This window comes from Ischnura elegans, chromosome 2 (genome assembly GCF_921293095.1).
Source record: "Ischnura elegans chromosome 2, ioIscEleg1.1, whole genome shotgun sequence".
Lineage (NCBI taxonomy): Eukaryota > Metazoa > Arthropoda > Insecta > Odonata > Coenagrionidae > Ischnura > Ischnura elegans.
The window spans coordinates 70,970,907-70,995,333 of NC_060247.1; the positions used below are offsets into that span (position 1 = coordinate 70,970,907).

Sequence of the window (24,427 nt, forward strand, 5' to 3'; positions counted from 1 at the left end):
GAATGTGTAGGGCACACCGTGGTGCGTTTACGCATGCAGCACGTTTACGCAGTGCATTTTTTCCAAACAGAGATACTACAACTGGCGCGCCTAAAGTCATTTGATACAAATGCTGCTTCATAGGGGCTTTTCTTACACTATTTTGAGCATCAGTCAAGCGTCGGTCTAGCGTTGCGTTAACCTGCCCCGTGAACGGGCCAAGTTTACGCAACAGACTTAAAAACATTTTTTTACGGTTAATAACCCAAATAGCCAACAACTTAATGCGTATAATTTTTATTTCATCAATATTTTCTCATTTAATTTATGATAAATCAAATATGATTGAAACGATACAGCCGCTCTTTATTTACAAATGGTGCAACTAAACTATAAGTTCATTGAATGTTAGGCGGTACGAAGTTCGCCGGGTCAGCTAGTAATTTCATAAATGCATTAGAGAGTTCTGATTATTGAAAATCATAGTTTTCTCTCACGACCTTTACATATAAATTCCTTAAAGTGACTACCAGTCTAACTTGGCAGCAATGATTTCTCTTATGCTGGAGTACAATGCCCATCATATAGAGTAAAAAATTGCCAAATGCCAACCTTCATATCACACTATCTCTATATAGAGGGGCAGGAGGACATCTTCCCTTTAATTTAGAGCCAAACTTGCACATTCGTTGTGTAGCGATGAAAATTTCCCCTCCATTCAATAGCCACCACCTCAACTAGGCCTTATATTTTGGCTCCAGAAAAGGCTAATTAAGACAAGATTTACTATGAACACAATACAATGGATTGATTTTATTAACCATTTTTGAAAAAATCCCTTTGTTTATATGACCCTTAAAAATGCACATATCCAAAATCAATCATTTCAAATTCGAAATCAGCCACATATATTGAAACTTAACTTTTGTTGAAGGTTAATCACACGTAACAACATGTGCTGATGAGGTAGCTGATTACTGTGAGATTCTTTTCATTGCATAACAGTGACAGAATGTGGAGCAATAACAATTATGAATAACATGAAGTCATGAGCAAATATTATTTTTTTGGCAAGAAGTTGAATTTATCTTTTTTGAATCTAACACTAAATTGACACTATTGCAGCAAATAAATTGAGTAACTTTCCTCTTGTGTATGAAATTAAATTTGGTATTTGTTTTCATGGGACCTAAGCATGCAAGTCAGCACATACCTCCACCTTGTCCGTTTTGCGCCTTGTGCCTTGGCAATGGTGTCCCCGCAGCCGACACGGCTGGACTGCCCGCCGTTGCAGCAAAATCTTCTAGGATTCTGACAACCTCATCATGACCAGATTTCGCTGCCACACGCAGTGCAGTCCGTCCGCAGTGGTCGGCGTGATTGGGGTCAGCGCCACCACGGAGTAGTACCCTAACACACTCTGCATGCCCCTCCTGGGCCGCAATGCACAGGGGCGTCGCACCTTGGGTGCAAGAATGGTCCACTGATGCTCCAGCACCAAGCAGGAGCCTAACGACACTCGCGTGGCCTTGCCATGAAGCACCGTGCAGGGCCGTCCTTGCTTCATGGTCCTCGGCATTCACTTTGGCACCCGCAGCCAACAGGAGCTCCACCATGGCCACATGACCCTGCCAGGCGGCCACGTGCAGCGGAGTCCTGCCTTCCCTGTCCCTCGTCTCGACGTCCGCAGCACCCTCCGACAGCAGCACACGACCCGCACCCGTTCGGCCCTCCAGGGCGAGAGCGTAGAGCGTGCTCCTTCCATCGGCATCCCGGCAGTCTGCATCTGCTCCATGAGACAGCAGGAGCCTCATGACTTCTCGTCGACCCTCGAGCGCTGCGGCACGAAGAGCTGTCTTTCCGTCATGGGCACGGGCATCCACAGGAGCGCCTCGGTCCAAAAGCAGGCGCACGACATGAAGATGACCCTCCTGCGATATTGCAAAGAAATTGAGCTTTTAGTCATACATTGCAAAAGGAAAAATGCCTCGATACAAGAAGATGATTAGACATCCTTTCTTTTTTGATAGACAATAATTATCACAGCATTCAAGACTCTTCAGTTTTTAAATCAAAGTTTTCACTTTTTAAAATTTCGCTACACCGACAAAAGTAAGAATATTAAGAAGGAAATATGTACTAACTTATGAAATGAAACTAAAAAAATACCTGAAAAATAAGTCTTAAAGGGGAATTCTGCAAGTAAACATATTCAATGCTATGTAATGAAAGTGAATCATTCAAAATATTAATAGAAATTTTCCAATATTCTTTTAGAAACTATAAAAAAAACAGTTTTTTAAAACCCTATCTTGATGCCATGTAATTATGCCTGATTACCCTTTCATTATGAAAATGCATCCATTAAAATAAAGTTTTCATTATATATAAATGCCAAAATCAACCTACAAACACTTTTAAAAATTACAAATAACTCAGGCTATGCTTGATTCATAATATAATCACTAATTCTTCTCTTTAAACGTAAGGGTATTATATAATATTATATTATTATATTATATAGTATTATATTGTAGTATTTTCCCACCATTATGGAATAGCAATGAAATTTCCTCAATAACTAAATATGTCCTAATGCAATTAAAACAATAATAGGATAGCTAAGAATGGGAAAAATAATAGGATTTAACAGTAAAGTTCTTATTAATTGATTTTCTAAGAAGAAATTAATTCTTGCCAAGGCTCCAAAATATGACTAAGGTTCAAGAATTTTTCAGTTCAAGTAAGATCAAATATATTTCACAGTATATGGAAGCCTAATGGCAGAAAACGTATAATTGAAGTAGGGTACACTAGGAAAAAATCACATATAACATTAATAGAATTTTGAATGATAAAAATGGTGGCGGTACATATCTCCAGTCAGATTACCCATAAACACTCCGTCAAAATATTTGCTCATTAAAGATGATTGGATTGTCACATTTTCAGTTTTCCTGTAAACCATACTTACTTGCGCTGCCAAGGCCAGAGGTGCTTTCCCCTCATTATCTGTATCGTCAAGCCGTGCACCAGCATCAATTAAAGCTTCCGCTGCATCACGGTGGCCCTCAAATGCAGCATAATGGAGCGGAGTCCAACCGGCATTATCACGATGGGTCTCATCCAAACCTCTGTCCAATAATCTACGAACAACATCGGAGCATCCTTGAGCAGCAGCCACACCAAGAACTGTTCTGCCCTCGGCATCAATGCCGTCCACTCCACATCCCCAGAACAGGAGAAGTTCAACTACAGCAGTGTGACCCATTGACGCAGCAGCCCAAAGGGGTGTTCTTCCAGCACCATCACTGTGATCCACGTCTGCTTCGTACTCTAGTAACAGCTCACAAACATCTCTGCAATGACACAGGATTCCACTCACAATTAGGGAACTCTGCTAGCACAGTGCACTGATACATTTCCATTCCAATTAGATTTATGCTCAAATATGTGTCCCAATTGGAAATATCAATTGGTATTTAAAACTTGAATCATGAATACTGATTGTGAGTACAATATTAAGAAGTGCACACTTCAGCTTCACATCTTTAAGGGATGGTTTCAAATTTCAGCAGAGAGAAAGATTTGAAATGGAATCTAGATTATGCATTTGATTGGTCCCTATTTGGTTAAGGAGAGGATTAAAAGAACATTATGTGTATATGATTTTACACTTTCCCGGCGAATAACTTTAGAAAAATCTTCTCGGGATTGCGCGCGGGTTAGATTATTTAAAATTATTTTAGCTCTTAAATAATCTAACCCGCGCGCAATCCCGAGAAGATTTTTCTAACATTATGTATGTGATCTGAGGGGAGGCTTAACTGGAAATCACTTCATAGCTTCCGTCAAAAGTATGTTTTTAGTATGCCAGGGTTCTTTCATCACTAACTCCATTCCGCAATCATATTTCTCTCCACCATTCTCCCATATTATGTATCTATTTCTTTCTCCCAAATCAGCCAATATTAAACAGGCCATTTAACATGAATTGGGGATGTTTTATTCCACAGTTATGAGCAAATTCAATGTACATTGTACAAGGATATTCAATTTAATAGTCAACTGACATTTTCACTTCAATCAATCATTTTTTCGGTTACCACACCTTCGATAACTACTTTTCCCACTTACGCAATCAAATTGAGCAAAAATGTAATAGAAGCTTATTCCAACAGCAAACTAGAAAATTTTACATCAATGAGACTGTGAAACACTAGATTAACCAGAGACATTAAGGAAATAATTTGAAGGTAGCTGATAAAATTGGTTAAAATGCAACCATAGTTAGTAAAAAAAATTATAACTTGATCGAGTAGAGGAATGATTATCATAAACAATCTCTTGAAATGATGTCAGCAAAACAAGCATAACAATTGACATACCTGTGCCCTTCAAAGGCAGCTACTAGGAGAGCTGTCATTCCTTCTCGATCTTCGTGATCAACAGCTGCTCCCCTTTCCAGTAAGATACTAACCACCTGATGGATGAAAGAAAAGTTTTGTTACTTTTTTTCAAACCAAGCATGTCCCCATGTTTTATTATTGCACTATTACTTTGAGATTTTCTAGAATATGGAACGTAATAAAATGCAGATGAGGATGAAGTCCTTAGTGAAAATTTTTACACCTCTCATAACCATTGCAACTGAAGTAAGGCACCATGGATTAAAATTATTACAGAATAAACAAAAAATATTGATGAAGAGGAAAAAATCAGTCCTCGTGAGGTCAATGCTTTGGTATCAAGAGGGATAAGTGTGATTTCAATATGCACAAGAACACGCCACAATATATAATACCGAAAAGCTGATGTAGGTGTATATTTATAAAGATAGAAATTCCCCCTTGATTATTCAGCTTACATTTGAACTCTTAATAAGTTTTTGCTATAACAATAAAGCTGCTCATGAGTAAAATAAAAATTTGAGCAGGCTTATATGCCTTGATAGAGCAATTAGCATGAAAAAGGTTTTCGTACTAATTTTTTTTTTAATTTGAAAAAATTTGAGATTTGAAGAAATTGAGATCAAGAAAATTACAGATAACAATTATGGTATAACAGTGGGGTAAAACTTTGAATTTGTAGTGACACTTTGAAAACTTAATGAGAGCACATGCCTTAGCGTAGCCTTCGTTGGCAGGAACACAGAGAGCAGCGACTGATAGAGCAGTGCGTCCATCGGCATCTTCATGATCAACAGGAGCACCAAAGTCCAGCAGGTGCGAGACTATTTCCGCATGCCCCATGTACGCAGCTGCAATCAGAGGAGTGCGCCCTTCTCGATCGGCACCCCCTGGGTCTGCTCCTGCCCGCAGGAGACCCAGGACAACCTCCTCATGCCCTCCCCACGCTGCTGCTCTAAGGGCAGTCCTCCCCTCGGCATCTGCTCCATCCACTTTTGCTCCAGCCTGCATTACAGTGCATTCATTATTTGAGAAATCAAAGGACAAAATAAATTAATCACTGGGCAAAATAAATGATTTTGAAATTCCGATTTTATATAATTTTGATGAGTGAACATAATCATGATTTTTAATAGCTTCAAAAACTATGCTTGTAGCCATGAGGAAGTGGCAATTTTTGAGCCACAAAAGAAGACAAAATGAGCTTTTATGTGGATCAAATGTGTATATGCACAAGTGAGGAAACAGACGTCAAGACGGAATAAGAAATAGGACAATATGAAATAAGATACTTGGAAGTACAGCATAAGGACTAATAGCAGGCATCAATATTAGCCTTATCTCATTCAACATTCAATGCACTCATAACCTCCATTTCTTAATGATTTATTCATTAATTCAGCCGTATTTATTTTCTTCAAAGACCAATTATGGGCCTTACATAGATCAAAGGTTATGAACCGCTTATGTTAGGCCACAAATTACCATGGAAAGTTATACACAAAAGTAATGATGATGAATGCAGATAAATTGTGAGAGTACAGCATTCAAAAAAATGCTTCCCCTCAATCGAAAATGAAATTGCTTTATGAATTGGTGGATTTAATCACCTCAAGTAATGCCTCCACTACTGCAGCATGTCCACCCCAAGCCGCAGATCTCAACGGAGTCCACCCATCAGCATCTGCACTATCAACTGCAGTTGATGCTGTATCTCCAGCCGCCTCCAGCAAGGCACGAACAACTCCCGCATGCCCGTGCCTGGCCGCCAGTCCCAGAGGGGTCTGTCCATGCCTGTCAGCTGCCGTCAGCACTGCAGCCGCACCAGCCCCTTGCCTGGAGAGGAGGAGTCTGACTCTCCTCTCGTCTCCTTCGGCTGCAAGCGAGTGGAGGGCTGTGCGTCCACTGCCCAAAGTGGCTGTTCCCAAATTGCCATTCTCTGTTGCAGCAGCCTCTGCTGCCAATGCAGCCTCTTCGGCTGCCAGGAGATCAGCCAGAGGGTCTTCCTCGGGTTCAATGTTTTCAGCCGTCTCTGTGGCTCCTTCCTCACCCTCACCACAAGGACTTCCCGGCTCTGAGGCCTTGGGGGAGGATGAGATGGGGTCAGAACCATTACATGCTATTTGTTCAACCTAAGAGAAAATACTCCGAATCGTTAATAACGTGGACGTAGTGCAGAAGTAAAAACAAAAAAGACTACATTAAAATAGTACAAACATCAACATAAAATTTTCACTTTGATAACACTTTTAAAATAGATATTATTCAAGTTATTTTTGAAACAAATAAAAGCACAGAACAATACTAAAAAAATAATACTCGATGCGAGAACTAACAAAAGAAACGAGTCACATAAAAATAATAATATAAAGAACACAAATTTGAACAAGGCAGCAAAACAAAATTATAAAATAGTCACTACGAAAAGACATGTTTTCACTTTGCCAAATTTCTCACATTTTTTGAGAACTCAAGAGTCATAATGTTAGGGACTTCCAGCATTGTGGAATCATAATTCGGTATGAAATATTAAAATTTCATTGTTCTCATTCAATAATTTTTCATTACAATCATAGAAGTAAATAACTCCCATGGAGATAATGTTTACAAAATATTATTCCAGAAATTCATGATTCATCAAAAATGCAAGAAAATTCCTACCTGAATGGTGGATCTCTGCATTGCATCTTCCCCATCAGCAGCAGTGGTTTTCCTTTTGGCTCCAGCATCCAACAGCAGCCTCAGTGCCCTGGGGTCTCTGTGAGGTGATGGGGGTGCTTTCTCTAAGCACTCGTCCAGGGGTGCCCCACTCTCTGCTAACCAAGCGGCCAAGTGCCAGTGTTGCATTGGAGGCTTCAGGGGGGAAGCACTGAGGTGAAGGGTCAATGCCCTTGTCTCCGACGCAGTCAGTTTGGATCCCCTTAGCCATAGAGCAGCTGCAAGCATTGCATTCCCATCAGCTGCTGAGCACAGGTACTTTCGTGTACAGTGCTTTACGTCCAGCAACCACTCTGCAAAGCTTGGATGGAACAGAAGTATAATTTGGTTGGGAGGAAACTGCGCTCTTCCCGACTTTTTGGTTCCCAAGCCTGAAGGGAGGACAGTGCCCTCACCCGTGATGGAAGAGGGAGCCAGAACTCGCCTAAGCAAGGTGAGGCGCCGGGCCAAATCCTCCCTGGTCAACGAAGAGTTGGAGGTCCAAACCGCACGAAAGAGCATCTCAGTTGTGAGTGGCTCCCTAGCTGCCAAGATGACACACAACAGGGGCTGAACTCTGGCGAACTGCTTCCGATTGAAGAGCCTCTGACATAGCCACAAGTAAAGTCCGTTTAGGGTCCCCGGTATCTCCCTCACCTCCCTGAGCCCTACAAAGCCATCTGCCACGCCATCCAGTACCCTCTCCAAGTACAACACGCACCCGGCACTTTTGATGTGCAACTGGTTCAACATCTCTGCCGTGTCCCTGGTAACGTGAGCCCTCAAGGCTTCTTCACGGTCCAGCCGGGCCAAGATGTAACCCTGGACGTCCCTCACGACGGCCGCGCGGCGGAGGTCGTCCAAGGCGAGGCGCCGAAACCCGGCGAAGAGCCTGGACACCACCGTCCGGGACTGTCTACGGGCCGTGACGACCAATAGCAGCCACCGTGGCAGAAGGTGGTGGTGGGCGGAGAGGAGCTCGGCTATGCTCCGGCTGCCCGTGCCGGAGGACGACTGGCTCCCGGAGCCGCTGATGGCCCGCTCGGCGGCCGCGTGCGACTCGTCCACGGCGTCCACCAGCATGAGGCAGGGCCGGTGGGGCGGAGGGTCGAGCTCGAGGAGTGGGAAGAGCACGGCGCGCTGCAGGGCCTGGTCGGGGTCGCGCTCGCAGGCGCCAGGGCGGAGAGCGGCCGCCGCCTCTGGGTCCCGCATGAGCTTCTCGCCGAAGCCCGGGAGAAGAGGGCAGTCGGAGAGCTGCTCGGCGAGGCGTCGGACGAAGGGTGCGGGGGCCAGAGACTCAGCATCGTGCGCCTGACAGAAGTGGTAGGCAAGGAGGCGGCGCCGAAGGGAGGCCCTCTGTCTGGAGGCTCCGCCGGCGTGGGGCGCCAAAGGAGCCTGAATGGGAAAACGATTATTCATAATGCAACAGCGCTCGAGAATGGAACATGTGAAAGGGTGTGAATTTATAATTCAAGGAAGTTTTTCAGCAGAATCATAAAAAGATAAAATTGAAGTTCTTTTGTAGTCTCTCTTTTCTTGCACGCAATGACGAAAGACATATTTTCAGGACGTTGAGGTTGAGGAATAATCGACAAATATGTGTCAACACATCAAATGATAGGGGGTAACTGATTTTAAAACTAAAGAACTAAATACAATCGAATTACGAGTTTTAGGCCTGAATCACACGATCGTTTTCTTCTCCCCTCAGAGTGATAGCTCCAAAGATTGGTTTTCAGCTACCAAAAGAGTGATCGCTTGACCCATCATTTTCTGAATCACTCGGTCATTCTGAAGGATCCTGCCACCTATAGTTTCAGCTATGGAAAGAGGGATGTAAATCCCATCCCTCGAGGCATCGCGGAAAATGATCGCAAGAAACGGTAATTTTTTCCGCCATCGCTGGAGCTGTCCCTCCAAAGGGATGGAAAAATGATTGCGTGCTTCAGGCTTAGGAAAAAAATATAATAACATTGCAAAATTTACATGTTCTGGTGCTATTTAAACTGATTCCTTGTCTGGAATTATATCATTCAATATATGTTTGAATTTGCTTTACGAGTGGTCCTCCAGAAAGGATTACTATCGCAAAGTTAGGACGGACACAATAATTCAACAACCATCCTCACCTGTGGCGGGGATGAGGGCGAGGAGGGTGGTGGGGGATCTCCAGAGGCCTGCGGCAGATTGGTGGGCCACACGAGCTCGCAGCAGAGGGCGGTCTTGCCGCTGCCGGGGCCCCCAAGGATGACGGCCCCCGCGGACGAGGCCCCGCCCGTTCCGCCGCCCCTCTGCTCCAGGCAGTGGGCCAACTTGAGGAAGGCCCACTCCCGGCAGAAAAACGGCTTCCCTTGCAGCAGCGAAGACGCCATCCTCTGAGTATTCCTTCAACGGCTTCTAGTCGAATGTGGGGGGCAAGGAGGCGGCGGCGGTGGCGAGGCCGGTGGTCCTAGCAGGGACTCCGGGGTCGCCAGCGCCCTCACTCGCCGCCGGTGCAGACTCCGGGTCCAGCTGCAGCGTCCGAGTCCTCGGCGTCCATCTCGGGGTAGCCAAGGGCATTCAGCCGCGCCTCTGAACGGCCTAGAACGAACAAGAAGAGGTAATGATATACAAGCATTATTCATTTGTATCCATATCAATTAGATTAACTTCAAACTTCTGTATATATTTTTATGTAAATATGATGATAAATGTATCTATTCAACAAGCTTTATTTGGTACAACCTCGACCGTATTCAAAAGTCCCCATTCATTTTCAACAGGAAATACGACGCTGAAATACTGAATACCACGGGTGCAAAGCATAACTTTGCACCCGTGCGCGTGACTGCGTACAAACTAAACTTATTTGATGAAGAGTTTTTGAAACAAAATGGCATTACGTTTATTAAACCACTAGCAAGTTACGCAAAGTTATCTAAATTAAAGATACCCTATGTTTATTTCAAATACGCCAAAGAAACGTAATCAAAGGACACAGGAATGGCATTTTCCAGGACTCATAAGGCATTTTTCACGGATTCCTCCTGATTTTTCTTAGGTCAATTATAATATTCATAATTTGAACATCAAATTTTTATATGGAAAAGAAAGATAAAAAAAATGAAAGGAAGCATTGTGAAAAATGAAATAAAAGCACTTCGAATGCTTCACACTATGGAATTTAATATACCCATATGAGTTTCATCTACTTCGCATGCATTTTAGAGCTACAAACCAAAAAAGAGTAGGCTTATATCTACTGAAATTTAGGACAGCGGGTGGAGGAGTAAAGAAAGGACGTGGAGAGGAGGGCGGTCAGGTAGTTACGGATTGGTGGTAAGAAAAATCGAATTATTTTAACATTAAAAATGCAACAGAAGACTGGTATACGAATCAAATTCCAGAGGGACATGCCAGCTCATCGAATAGTTACTGATCTGACAATGAAAAAACAATCCGTTTTTCGAAAAGTCGTCGCTGCAAGGGATTTTCTGTTCAAATGTGCGCCTTATGAAAATTTTAGTCCCGCACTTGCCGCTAGGGAAATTCTCTCGACTGCGCAATTTGTTTGCGCACCTGCCAAGTTACCTCATTCGGTCTCACTCTCGTACTGTCCTCTGACTAGCGCACTTCTCTCCTGCACTTGCATTCCACGATATTCTTGTCCGCTTCGCATATTCGCCTTTATTGTTAAATACTCCGAAACATTTAGGTCCTTCGGGCCGGATTAGAGATCGCGCACTCAGAGAAGTGAATCTTACCGAAAATTATTTCTTTTAAATATTTCGCTCAACGAAAGTGAAGTTTTTATATCGTCGACTTTCAAGACACCACGTGGTTCCTGGTTCGCCTTCCTTTTCCTGGCAACTTTCCAAAGTCTACGAAGGAAATACTCATCTTTCTTCAGTAGTGTGAATCTCTCCAGTGAACTTTACGGTAAGAAATTTCTTTTTATGTGAGTTTACATTTCCAAGTTAACGTGACAATGCTGCCCCTTCAAGTCAGGTGTGAACTTTTGCATAAAATGTTAACAATTGACTAGAAGTGCTTCAATCACAACACTTATTCCGAGTCCCTTTTTTGGGGAATGAGTAATGACTCTAATTTTGATGGCCACTTTCATACCGGCCTTGAAAGTTTGACTGAGAACATTTAGAACTTCTGGACTGAGTTGTGGCTTTCAATGGGACCATATGTGTTTTCCATTCACTTTTAAACTTCTAGTAAAAGTTCCTTACATACAAGTAACCGCGGCCAATTTAGCTTTACGCGAATTCTGAGGAACTTGAAAAACTGATTCAAGCCCAATTAAAAGAGAGGAGAATTTATTTCAAGATTCTGGATTCTCACACTTTAAAACGAGGGCTACATATCCTCTCGGGCACAGCCTTAGAACACCGCAAAATATTAATCACTTCGTACTGGGTTGATATCTTGACAAAGCACTACGCACTGCAGGATAATCCCGAACTAGCTAGGACGAGCTCCGTTTCTGAAGATTTCTTCTCTTAAAATTAAAGACAATCACATTGACGTATATTCTAACATAGCCACGTGTATAAAATTTGCCTATACCGACGTCAAGCGTGACGTATTGGGTGATATCTCGCGTGGTTATAATCACTCGCAACTTCCGAAAATTGATCTGCCTACTTTTTTCGGGTAATGTGTTGGGGTGGGAGAGTTTTCGTGATCAATAAAAAAAACTCGAGCACGAAGTGCTAGAGCTTTCTGACGTTAAACAATTTAAATGAAAACTCATTTTTGTGGTCATGACGCATAAGTGATTGAAAATACACCTGTTACCAATTATTACGATCAGGGTGCATGAAATGATCTTGTGCAGCGCTATGAAAGTAAAATGATTCTTTTGAATCTTCATATGAGAGTTTATTTGAGCTCTCTCCCGTTCAAAGTCCAACCTCCGCTGAACTTGAAAGGGTGTTAGACCAATTTCGTCCGACAGTTGTTAGAGCATTTCAAATATATAACTAATTGTAAGTGGCTAGTGAGCAGGGTATAAACGTGTACCCGGGTGAAGATGGATTGTTGAGGGTAGTAAAACTAAAGACATGTAATGGGAAGATTATCAGGCCCATCACAAAATGTCTACTCAAAGTGTATTCTTGCCTCATAAGAACATTTATATTTTTCTTAAATGTCTGCTAAAAAATGTAATTCTTTCAAGGCGGGCGGCATATATTTTATTTGTTGAGCTTTCTCATTTTTATGAGTATTAATGTTTCTTGTCATGTATCTGAAACCTGAATTTGTACTTGTAAAAATTTACGATAACTTAATGCATTGTTTAATCACTGACGAGGTATTTTGAGGATTTTCGTTTCAAATGTGCGCCTTACGTAAATGCTAGTCCCAGCACTTGCCGCTGGGGAAATTCTCTCTACTGCGCAACTTGTTAGCGCACCTGCCGAGTAATTTTTCTGATTGTGAGATCTCGTTCGCTCTCTCTCTCGTACTGTTCTCTGACTAGCACACTTCTCTCCAGCACTTCTACACCGAGACATTCTCGTCGGCTTCGCTTATTGTCTAAACAGGATTAACCTAACTTTGAAAGAAGCTAACGTGCCTTTAATCTTAAATAATCCGAAATAGACGCTTTTACAAAATTTCACTCGATGCGGAGCTTGATAAACATTTTCACATTTAATTCGCCGGGAAAATCTAAAATAATTTAAAATATCTAAAGCTAGCGAACTAAGAGATCTGGTATGAAGGTGTAAAGGAATTATAAACTCCTTTCCCTTGACAATTTCTCAATATTTTCTCCAGAAAGATGAAATAAGAAGAAAACGAGAATTAATTATTGCTAGGATATTAAATAACAAGTGGGACAGAATAAAATTGGAAGATAAAATAAATCATAACTACGCAAGGAAGTTTTTAGAAATGAAGAAATGTTTTAGCCTCAGACTTACGGCTTGTTTTAATGACGACTATATCAAAAAAATTATTCCATAAATGTATGACATAAACCAAATTACATAGATTTGATCAAGGCATAAATATGAAGGAATAATAAAAAATTTAATGAATATGAGGGCACTAAAAAAATTCGAGATACAAACTAAAAATATTAATACTGAAAAACATTTTGTTACTTCCACAAAATTTTTTGGAAGTAACAAAGTGTTTTTCATTATTGATATGGAGCCCTTCCACCACGTAAAAGCTTCAAGTTTCGATTAAAACTAAAAATAAAGGAAATTGTCCTCAGATTCAACATGATCCTGGAAATCACCACAAAACATCTCCGTTGCTATTAAATTTTCATCCCAGAAATAAATAAAAGAGTAATCCCAGAAGGATGGTCCCCCGAAGGAAGCCGTGAAAGTGAAATACCAATCGCAAGCAGCAGGGAATGGAGAACTTAAATCCCTCGTTAAATAATCCTGGGACGGCGACTTTGCGGCTCTCGAGAGGATCGAGCGGACAGAATGGGCACGACGGCGGAGAGTGGGAATCTCGCAGAGGAAAAAATGGAAGGAATTAAGGGGCGGGAAAAGTGGAAAACAGATGAGAAACTCTAATGCGCATTTCGTTGGTGCCAGGGATAGGAAAGAGCCTTACATCGAGTGGAAAAGATTGAAGGAATAATTAAGGCGACTGGAGAACTGCGTAAGGCAGCACGCGAAGCTGGGTAGGCGAAAGAAACTTGGAGGAGGCAGAGCTTAAGGTGAAGACGTAAGATTTTTCAAGGGAACGGAGAGAATTATTCGAGGCACAATCGAGTCGACACTGTAAGCTAACGACAAATCGCAGGTTCTATCTGGCAATATAGGTTTGAGGAAAATCAGACACCCACTCATTTACCGTGTGACATACTGACAGAAAAACGTTCGCATAGTCTACAGATTTTTATTTACCGTCCCAAGTTTCGAAAAAATAAATAATTTTTAAGATTGGCAAATGGAAACAGACAGTTGTTCAAAACCTGAGTCGGTAAACAAAAATCAGCGGACCATACAAACGTTTTAGTTCTGTCTTTACGCCACCAGTAACACGGTTGCACAAGGGGATCGGGTTGGTGTGGTGGCTAGAGTGTTGGTTTCCCACCCCGTGGGATGGAGTTAAACTCCCGTCGATGACAGAGAATTTTCAAAGACTGCTTGACTAAAGCGAGGAGGACATTTCAAGCGCAACAGTTCGTCCATCGGATGGGACGTTGAGTCGTGGACTCTTGAATCCTTCCTTATCTACCTTTCCCTTACGCCGCAAATGACCTCAGCTCTCGGTCGCCTCCTAATTACGTACCATACCTTACGGTTATACAAAATATCGCCATCTAACATTTAAGTTACTCATTTATCAAACAGATATTCCCTAACTTTCACCGGATTTACAGGCTACTTGCACGGTTTTTCAGGCAATCTGATACTGTTTATATTACCAAACAGTCATCCCTTGAGGAGATAATAATTTGATTGAAGGCGGGTTTTTAAAACCATTACAACAAATTAAGTGAGACACGTATCGGCATATAAATGGGTTTTTACGATTGTCGAGCACCATCAGAACGGGATGTTGGAATAAGGATGGTCAAACGCTTGCGTGTACGATGCGTAAGGGGAAACGGAAAAATGACGGTTTGGATTTTACAGGAAATGTGTTGTTTCCAGATTTTTTTGCCATTTTCCCCAAATGTAGCAAGATTTTAATTGACATTAAAGGCTGTGTTAAAAATCGCGCATTGCGTAGAACCACCGCAGAACTATCGGCCACTTTGGGTACCTACTCAGCGGATATTAGGGTATATATCAGAATGCGAACAGAGAGATAAAAAAATTATGTCATGACCGAATATAAATGAATAGATTACGTAGGCTATTTCCTCTATCATTAAATTACCGATTAATGAAGGTTTACTAGGAGTATTCAAGAAGTATTCTGCCTGTATCTAATCCGTGAATGGACTTACCCCTTTAAATCACATTAAGGACTAATCTCCTTCATTCTATCTAAAAAATCCTTTACATTTCCTTCCCCTCCCTCGTAACCCCAACATTCTTCCCTCCAATACTTGTTTTAAAAATCCCCTCCCTCCTTAGTACTCGCTCCATACAGACCTTCTCCTGCGTATCTCATCAAGGAGCCTTCTCTCCTCACCCACCATGTGCAGCACTCCTTCGTTCCTCCTCCTCTCCGACCACTTATACCACCCACCTTCTCCATTCTTCTCCACACCCACATCTCGAACGCCTCCAATCTTCTCTCGTCCTCCTTCCTAAGGGACCATTTTTCGGCACCACAAAGCACTACACTCCAAATGGGACTCCTCACCAGCCTTTTTTTTCAACTCTTAGGTACATAACGACCCCGTCATCAGCTCTTTTCTGTTCATGAACGCCTCCTTCGCAAATGGAATTTTCTTCCCGATGCCCTTACTGTTGAATCTGTTTTCCTCCAATGCGCTGACCAAATAACTGACTTACCCCACCTGCTCAAGATTTTCCCACCTATTTGGCAAATATTTTCGCTGAGGGAATTACGAACCAAATTAGCTCGTATAAAAGGGCAAAATTTCAATACGATTTCAACACATTCTACGAAAAAATCATAACCTTTTTACATATAATATAACATACAATAATACATATAATAACATTTACACGGAAGTTCCAACAAGAAAAAACTCAAAGGAAATTTCGAATTTTTCCCGACTCCTTTCAAGTTCTCCGAAATACAAGATAATATCCATCATGATATTTATTATGATAAAATCATTTTAGAAATCGTATTCTTAGAATGGTAAAAACATAGGATGACTAATAATAAATAAAAATGAAATATTCCGCCAAGTTCTCAGAAGGCTTTCAATAAAACTCCCCAAACTCATTCATAAAAAATTCACTATTTTCTTGAATAAAATTTTTTTTAAAAATTTATAAATTAATAAACATTTTTAAAACTATGATAGGGTCAAAATTCGGTCCTCCTGACCTTATTCGGCTGAGGTTGATACGAATACGCCTCAGGGGTTTGAAAAGATCAAGCTCGAAGGGCAGAGAAAGGGACACCCAAGGGGAGCAGCTCTCGTAATGATGGCTTTGGGAGGAAACGAAGGTCAAGTTGGACTGGGAAGAGATCAGCTCCGAGAGTATCGCAACGTGGAGGGGGGATAGGATTAGGAGGGGAGACTTCATTAACGAGATTAGAGAGCGCGACAAAAGCGGAGAAGGCCCCTCCCCCGGATCCTGAAAAGGGGAAGCGAATATCCGAGAATGTTATTTAACGAGACAAAAGAGGAGGTTGAGCGGGGGGGGGGAGGGGTACTCAAGGGGTCCGACTTCTGGGACTGATAAAGCCCAGGGGCGCAGAAGATGGACCATTTCACGCGGCTGTACAGAGGATATTAAACACAGGTACGTACGGAAGTTAGCCTTGACGGTAAACCCGAATGGTAATTGCTACGAGATTACAATGAAGGCGACGATGAAATTATGCGTGCTTAAGGGCGGAAAAAAATCACTCAACCTCGCAACCGTTTCGTGCATTAATTGAATTAAACTCTAGTGAAAAGATCGTTTCCGGAGTGCTCCTTGAAATAAGTTGGAGGGATAATCAGACCGAGTGTTTTCTCGGAGAAGGTACCCGAATTCATTTTTTGGAAAGGTTAAATTCTCCGCAAACTTTAATTCCGTATTTATCTCTTTTCTTTCTCTCTCTCAATTGCGCATATTATGAATTTTTATTAAAACGTAGCGCTGCAGATAAAGTAACGTTAAAACTACCTTAAAGAAATAAAAAAATCAATATGAAAATAAACAACAGCAACAAGATAAATTTACACGCACTCATAGCTATAATAAATGACGTTACGAGGAAGAATAATTCACTTAAATTGGTTTATTGTGTTGAAATATTTTAAAATACATCTATAATAATCGGCATAGTGGAATGATCAGGTAAAAATCATACATTACAACAAAATAGTTATAAACTGATCATGTACAATTGATAATAATATAAATGTGTCGCAAACGGTGTACTTACATTCTTCCCCAGTCATTAAGCCTGATTAAAAAAATCAAGTTTTCAATTCTTTCCTAAAATCTCGATTGCCCTGGTTCTAATGTAATATCTTAATTAAAATAACTTGGAATATACTGCAATTTCGATTTTATTTCTACCACTTTCCTTTTCTCCAAGGTCATTGGTCGCCCTCTGCTGCCGTACTAATTTCGCTTATTCTGACTCTCAAGTCTCTAAAAACCTCTCGGCTGCCAGTGAAAGTGTAAACAACGTAGTATAGAAACTACTGCATTAAAACGAAGGACACCGGTTATAAATAGTGGACATTTTAAATCATGGTGATGGGAAAAACACCTCTTTGGTAATTTTCCACACTTTGACAAAACATACATATCATGTACCCACACAAGCATAACGGATAATTGCTATTTATCGATTTCCTGCACTGAATCTACAATATTTAAGCGAGTAAAATAAGCACTTACAACAATGAGGACAGTGGTGCTCACAACTTGATCAACTCCGTCCCAGAAAAAAGCGAGGAAAGTTGAGGTAACGGGAGAGTGCTTGGATTATGCTCCACGCGTGGCGCGGCCCCGACAGCATAAAAGATTCGTATCGATCGTGTTTGCGTGCCTCCAAGAGGACGCACGAGGAAAGAATAAACACATGGGTCCCGGGAGGTCTCCGAGAAGTACTTGCATGACGAGGGGCAACGCAAAAGAATACAAACACAGGAAGGAAGTTAACGAATATCTTCAATCGACGGAAATTCAACTAATATCATGAGGATTGAGGCGTCATCATGAGTGACGGATTAAAGCAATGGATCACTGAGAGGAACGAATGACATCTTAGAAAAGAAAGTAGGAGATTGAGAAAAAGGAAATAAGTCACTTACGTAGCCCGCAGACTATGTAACCTGTTCACTGTAGAGGCAATATTCCTCGTTAGTCGCGTTCCTGTCCTTGACAATGTGCTTGAACTAGGACAGTAAACTCAGCCTAAAATCAACCGTCTGCTCCTTTAAGTAGACCCACGAAATTACGTTGATGGCAAATTAATATAGGTTCCGAAAACTATTGGACGTTGATGTGAGTCATACTTAACAATAAAATCGTTATTGTAATATAGATACTTTATTTCTCAAAATTTAAAGGAGATGTTACAAGCATACAGAAGGTTAACAACAATCTCAGACACGCTCATTTAGCAGAAAAAGCGTACACAGAACTTCAAATGGAACGGTATCAAATCATTTCTTGCTAAAGAAATTCTTACGTATCACCTGGAAGGACAATATAATGGGAAATAATGGAGACTGATGAACGTAATACGGTGAGACTGAAGAAACGGGATCCATATCAAATTACAACACCATGAGCTCATAAAGGAACACGATAGACAAAAAAGCACGCGAGTTGAAAAGGAATAAATTTATTTTTTAACTGAAACGTTTCTTTTCCTTCTTCTCCTCGTGGATGATCTTTAACGGCTCCATCAGAGTCGAATGATGTAGTTCTCAAAAACCAATTAGTCAATCTTGGGACATATGACGTTTCAATATCTTTGCGCAGCACGGCCTTCTCCTTTTCTTCTTCGTAGTAAATATAAGATTAGGTTATGCCATACTCAACCGAAATTCCATACATTCCAAATACCTCTATCACTCCTCCACTACGCTACGACACTGACACAAGGAGAGGGGGTTTGAGAAACCAAGTACAGTGAGAGCCAAAGGGGTAATAAGAAGGCGCTACATTGGCTCAAGGCACGAACGCACTTGGCCTTGAACTTCTGTTCCTCTCTTTCGGAGGAATAGTGGCTCTCTTGAGATAAGGCTCGGACACTTTTACCTCCGGGTGATTTGAAACAACACCCTGGGTGCTATTTCTCCGCCGTTGACCCAGATTTTACGACTAACACATCACGCAGTAGCAAACGGATGGTCATCGTTGTGGGGCAACACGACCACGAAGCCAGCAGTCTATTTACTTTTATAACGAAACAAGTTTTCAGGTTCCTCCGCTAAATTTTAAATCCGAAGCTCCAACTCACACGGGAATAATGGAGGCGACGTTTATAGTGCTAATTATTACACAAACTTTGCGATAAACTGCATTGTACAAAGTGAAAGGGTAGCCTATATCTAAGGATCAAAGTCACAACGATACTATTAAGAGTAGCGGATCCTCTAAACATATTGAGTATCACTCTCCATACTCATCATTCCAACAAATTTTAATGACTAAGATGTTCAATTAGCTATTAGGCGCTCTTCTACTTCCTCAAGGCCTGGTTACATGCTATATTATAACAGACGAGTTTAGATGACAATTTTGGTGGATCGCAACTCACCACGTACATACGAATGCGAGAACCAAATTACAACAGGTCATATTTTCCTTTCATGCGTTCGTACAAGTTTGATGTTCACATGGTGCATTTTTGCGTTCATTCTCATATTTATACATTCAGAAATAAGCGCGTACGTCTTATTTCATCGCGTAAACAGATATTAGGAAGGTTTTACGTGAGGCGCAAGCAGTCTATTATGTGGTTTACGGATTTTGGCCAAATACATATCGCTTTGGAGTTCCTTAGCTATGCACCACTCTAAAATAACAAGTCTCTCAGGAAAAAAGAAAATTTACACATTTTCACTGATCTCACCAACACCACTGAGTGAGATATTTTGCTAGTCTCTAAGTTTTCCCAGAAAACAAAAATTACTGAACAGGTAGATAGGCTTTTCGCAGAGCAAAGACGGATAGACCATTAAAATTAATTAAAGCATTCCTAAAAGAAAAAAGAAAAATCGAAAGCAGGTAATTCACGTAATGAGAAAGAGATTCCGCACTCGAGCCGATGGTACACCGGATAAAACTTCCGTTCGCCTAAGAAATGCGATTCGAGGCGATTACGGATCCAAAATGCACGGTTTCAAGGCTAGAAACGGAGTGAGCCTCGACGTAGGCTCCGAGTGGAGCGTCTGGATAAGATAATCGAGCCATGATCCACTCCATTGTTACACTTTATCTGGACTGCGGGACAATGCAAAATGAAGAAACTCGGCACATTTTGTCTTATCCGATCCGCATCCAAAAAGATGATCACATTTCTATTTTCGGAATGAACTCAATGCGCTTGAGATCACTTATTTTTTTTGGAGTAACTCCGAAATTCAAGGGAAGTTTTTTTTCAAGCTCCAATGGCTCATGAGCAGAGGACGAACTGATTGATTGAAAATTATTTCATAGCTAAATATTGAGCACACTTACGGTGTCCTTCCAACATAATCGCCTCGGCGATTGAGGAATTGGTCGTGCCCGTGGACAATCTTTACTATACCTTTTTCATAGGATGTTGCCGCCAATGAATTCCAATGAATTTCGCCTCTGTCCTGAAGCTCATCGCCCGTTTGAAAATATTTCCCTTCCAGCCATTTCTTCATTTCAGCATAAATATGGAAGTCAAACGGCACGAGATCGGCATTGCACGGCGGGAGATCGAAAACGTCCCATTGAAATTGCCCAAGGCGCAGTTGGGCTGCATCGGCGCAGAGATAACGGGCGTTGTGATGGATCAGAACAATTCCAGAAATCAGCATCTCTCTTCTTTTGTTTTGAATGGGAATGGGTGTAATGGTTCACACTGAGCAGCTACATTAATGCGAAAATTCTCTTTAATCGGCATAAAGGTGAAGGCACATCAATGCTGAAGCCATTCGGCGAGTTTTCTGGCTGTCGCCCCGCAGTCCTCACTAGGCGGGAGAATCAATTGAGGCAGTGAAGTTAATTAGATTGACACTAACCTTAAACTAACAACTTATGGTCAGAAATTACTTGAACGTGGGGTGCAGAGGATGCGCAGTTGCCCTATCCGCACAGTACCCGCCTGTCACGTGTATGGTGTTTTTGCCGAGCGATCGGAGGCTGAATAAAAACCTACCTCGTACAAAGCTGCCGGCTATATCTGAAGATTAGTCACCCGATATCTTGATCCGATTAGAAAGGATGGCGAGGAGAGGGTGCGCCACTGAGATTAGTTACCTCGTATTTTCGTAGACGCTCAACGCCGTCTCAACGGGAGCGTGTACAAACTCGTAGATGTGCAATTGGAGATTTGAGACACTGTAAAGACCTGTTTACACCTTACATTAACCCATTCGAGTTAATTTATAAATTTATGAATGCGTAAATGAACACAGACATGCACCATGTAACCACCCAAATTTTGAGAATACATAAAAAGAAAATAGAACCCGTTCTAATTCGGTTCATGCATTCGTACATGTCCCTTTCCCGTCAACAAAATCGTTCAAGCAATTTAGACATGAACTCCTTCGCGTTAATGTAACGTGTGACTAGGCTTTGAAAGGCAACTCAAAAAAAGCATCTATAAGCATCTCAAAGGCAATAAAAAAAAATCATAAGCATCGGTATCTATGAGTAGAATGTTTAGATGTTCGCTGGAATCAATTGCTATTGTAAACTATTTTAAATTCACTTTTCATGGTTAATAAGGTTATTAAGGTTAACAAAGATACGATAAGAGGGGCAAATTAAGAGACTCCTCCAAATAAGATTCCTCAGCGAAAACCATGTCTTCGCACACGCTGGAAAAGTCGCAACTATGCATTTTTTGCTTTATACTCATCGAAAAAGATTAGGCCATCTCTAATGTCGGAAGCAACTCAATTCATTTGTGATAATTCAGTTTTTCATATAGAATCGCGTCTCAAATTATACAATCCGATTTAAAATAAAATAACGCGTTTCATGTAGGAGGGCCACTTTAGTACGCTACGATTTCAAGACAAAAAAGCCAAAATGATGAATCGAAGTGGGAATTGTCTAGCAAATTCCGATCCTCACCGGAGAGGGTTGAAGTGATGTCACGTTTGATGCTGAATGGAGGGAAATGTGACGTGACGGTAATGGCAAGAGACGAAAGCAGAGGGGGCAAAGAGTTGTAGGAGGGGGGGAGCAGGGGAAGAGGCAGAAAGGAGATTCATTAAGGGCACAGCCAAGTGTTTCTCAGGGTACCACGCCCTTGCCAGCCCACTCGTCCCTAGCAACCCTGATTTCATTGGAGTGATCCGCCCAACACTTGCGGTGGCGTGGTTGTCTCCAGGCGGAGGAGTCAAAGGCGAAGCGAAAGGGTCGAAGGGGAAGAGGGGGGCAGAGGACGGATACTTGAACCTCGTTAACAACGACTTGACTGAGCGTAGTACCTTGGCTTATGAAATCCCCCTTAATTTAACAAATATTCGTCGATAATAGCACAGATATCAAAGTTGGAGCACAGGAGCAAGGTTGGTCAAAACATGGTGTTACAAAATAATGATGACGACTTTGTGGAACCACATTTCTATTGTGCGAAATAACTCACTTCGTAATGTTCCACAAAAATGTATTATTCCGTTTCAACTACTAGATATTCTAGTCTAAACCTTCGTAATGACTATGTAGTAGTTAAGACCCAGGGTCGGAATAATAAATTTTAGTGGAACATTACAAGGCGAGTTATTTCGCACTATGAAGATCAAATGGATAGATCGTGTGAACCAGCGTCGTAGCCAGGAATTTCGTTCGGGGAGGGCGGGGTCCAAAACCAGGGGTAAACATTTTTGAAAAAGAGGGCACTAAGTAGAGGGTTTTAAACTAATGTTAACACTTTTCATAATCGAAAGAACTTCATTTGTCATAGAAATCTTTTGTAAATTCATGATTTTTCAATATTTTTTCTTTTATGAAGGAAAATAATTGTGTTTTTATATTTCGGGGGGGTCCGGACCCCCCCCCTGGCTACGCCACTGGTGTGAACAATATGGGAATACCAAGAAAAGTAGGTAGGCAGATTAGTCTTTAGAAAACCTAAGGAAGAAGACGGGGACACCTTAATCGGTCACATCATAAGGCTCGATGACGAGATAAAAATATCGTAGAAGGACAGGTGGAATAGAAGGCAGAGGAAGTTCTAGGGAGAGATACATAAAAGAGGTGATGACGGATATAAATCAGAAGACTTATGTAATTGTTAAAAGATTGGCTGATGGGTGAAATGAGAGGAGAGATGCGTCAAAACGTTGCTTTGGATTGCTGACTGATGATGAAGCTCCAACTGCTAGCTGATATATTATTTGTGTGATTCTATACATCATCGGCGATTTTCTTTTTTTTGTCAAGGAATTCAGCACTAAAGCTCGTTACTAAAGCAATAGAGAAAAATAGGGATCTGTGGAGCATCATACCCTATATAGTAGAACCCCGTCAATAGGGCATTTCATAAGACATAGTAATTGAGAAATATCATGGACAACCAATAGAAGGAAAAATGCCTTTAAGACCAAGACATAAGAATTTCTGAAAGACAAAATGAAGAAGAACATAAGATCACTTACGTAATTAGCTTGGGAAAGGAGGCTTTCAGTGTAACAATTAAAGAATTATTTAACTAAGAATGTATCACTAGAACTCCTGACGACGATACTGAAATACCTTGCATAATCAAGCTATTAGAAAAATAAATATCCTTGTCTAAATTATTACCATGCGCTGACCGATAATTCATCCACTTTTCTCTCCCTGATATCACCACTCCATTCGCCACATCACACCCACGTCTCGAAAACGTGCGAGATGTACTGAGGGTGGAACAGAAAGAGTAAGATTTTTAGAGAGTAGAAGGCAAACTGCTAAAGGGGATTCTCTATAACGGGTTGGAATTCCCGGAGGCAGCCGACTTAGGGGAGGCGCCGAACTATCGCCTTCCCCCACAAGCCTCTAAGAGGATGGCTTTTGATTCGCAACCACCCTCCCGCCGCAGACGCAAACGCGCGCAATCTTGATCATTAAGACGAGGAAGGGCAATTACGCAGAATCAACTTCCGTGCCCAACACGGAATAAGCCGTTTCGAACTTGCATCAGGGCCTGCCAAGAAGATTATTGTACTGAGAACTTTTCCACGTTTATTTACTAACGCCAATATGACGAGATTTCTCATCGGTGACTTTTTATGGAGAAGGTTTTCGGGCACCTGAAGTCCTGATGGTTGGACTCCTTCGTCGAAACGTCGGCGGACCACACCACACGGACGGAAGCCCTCAAGGCTAAAAAATAAAGAGCATAACTTCCGGAATTATGGCGCAGCAGTCGAAACTGGTCGCAGAGCGCAAAATAAGTGTGGGAAGGGGTCATTTGTTTTAGCTTTTTTGCATAACTTGCACAAAATAAATGAGGGAGGCGATCAAACCGGGGGTACCCAGAAGCTGACCCCTGAATTCTAATCCCATTTTGGGAAGAAATGGGCAACATAAAGTATAATAAAACAAGGAAGCATAGGTAGGTCAGTTCGATGCAATTTA

General features: G+C 41.6%; 1 protein-coding gene across 4 annotated transcripts in view; it reads right to left on the reverse strand.

Annotated features, from left to right (window-relative positions):
* Positions 1 to 24,427, reverse strand: part of LOC124153933 (ankyrin repeat domain-containing protein 50) — an 817,119-nt gene that overhangs the window by 12,496 nt on the left and 780,196 nt on the right. For 3 of the 4 annotated variants that reach the window (XM_046527345.1, XM_046527343.1, XM_046527344.1), the window contains 7 exons: positions 9,215 to 9,665; positions 7,050 to 8,480; positions 5,999 to 6,520; positions 5,103 to 5,393; positions 4,368 to 4,462; positions 2,954 to 3,338; positions 1,193 to 1,910 (listed from right to left, as the gene is read on the reverse strand). In XM_046527345.1, the coding sequence (XP_046383301.1) occupies positions 1,193 to 1,910; positions 2,954 to 3,338; positions 4,368 to 4,462; positions 5,103 to 5,393; positions 5,999 to 6,520; positions 7,050 to 8,480; positions 9,215 to 9,457 (3,685 nt within the window). In that variant the 5' untranslated portion in view covers positions 9,458 to 9,665. The remainder of the gene's footprint in view (positions 1 to 1,192; positions 1,911 to 2,953; positions 3,339 to 4,367; positions 4,463 to 5,102; positions 5,394 to 5,998; positions 6,521 to 7,049; positions 8,481 to 9,214; positions 9,666 to 24,427) is intronic. The other variant, XM_046527346.1, reaches the window with a different exon arrangement.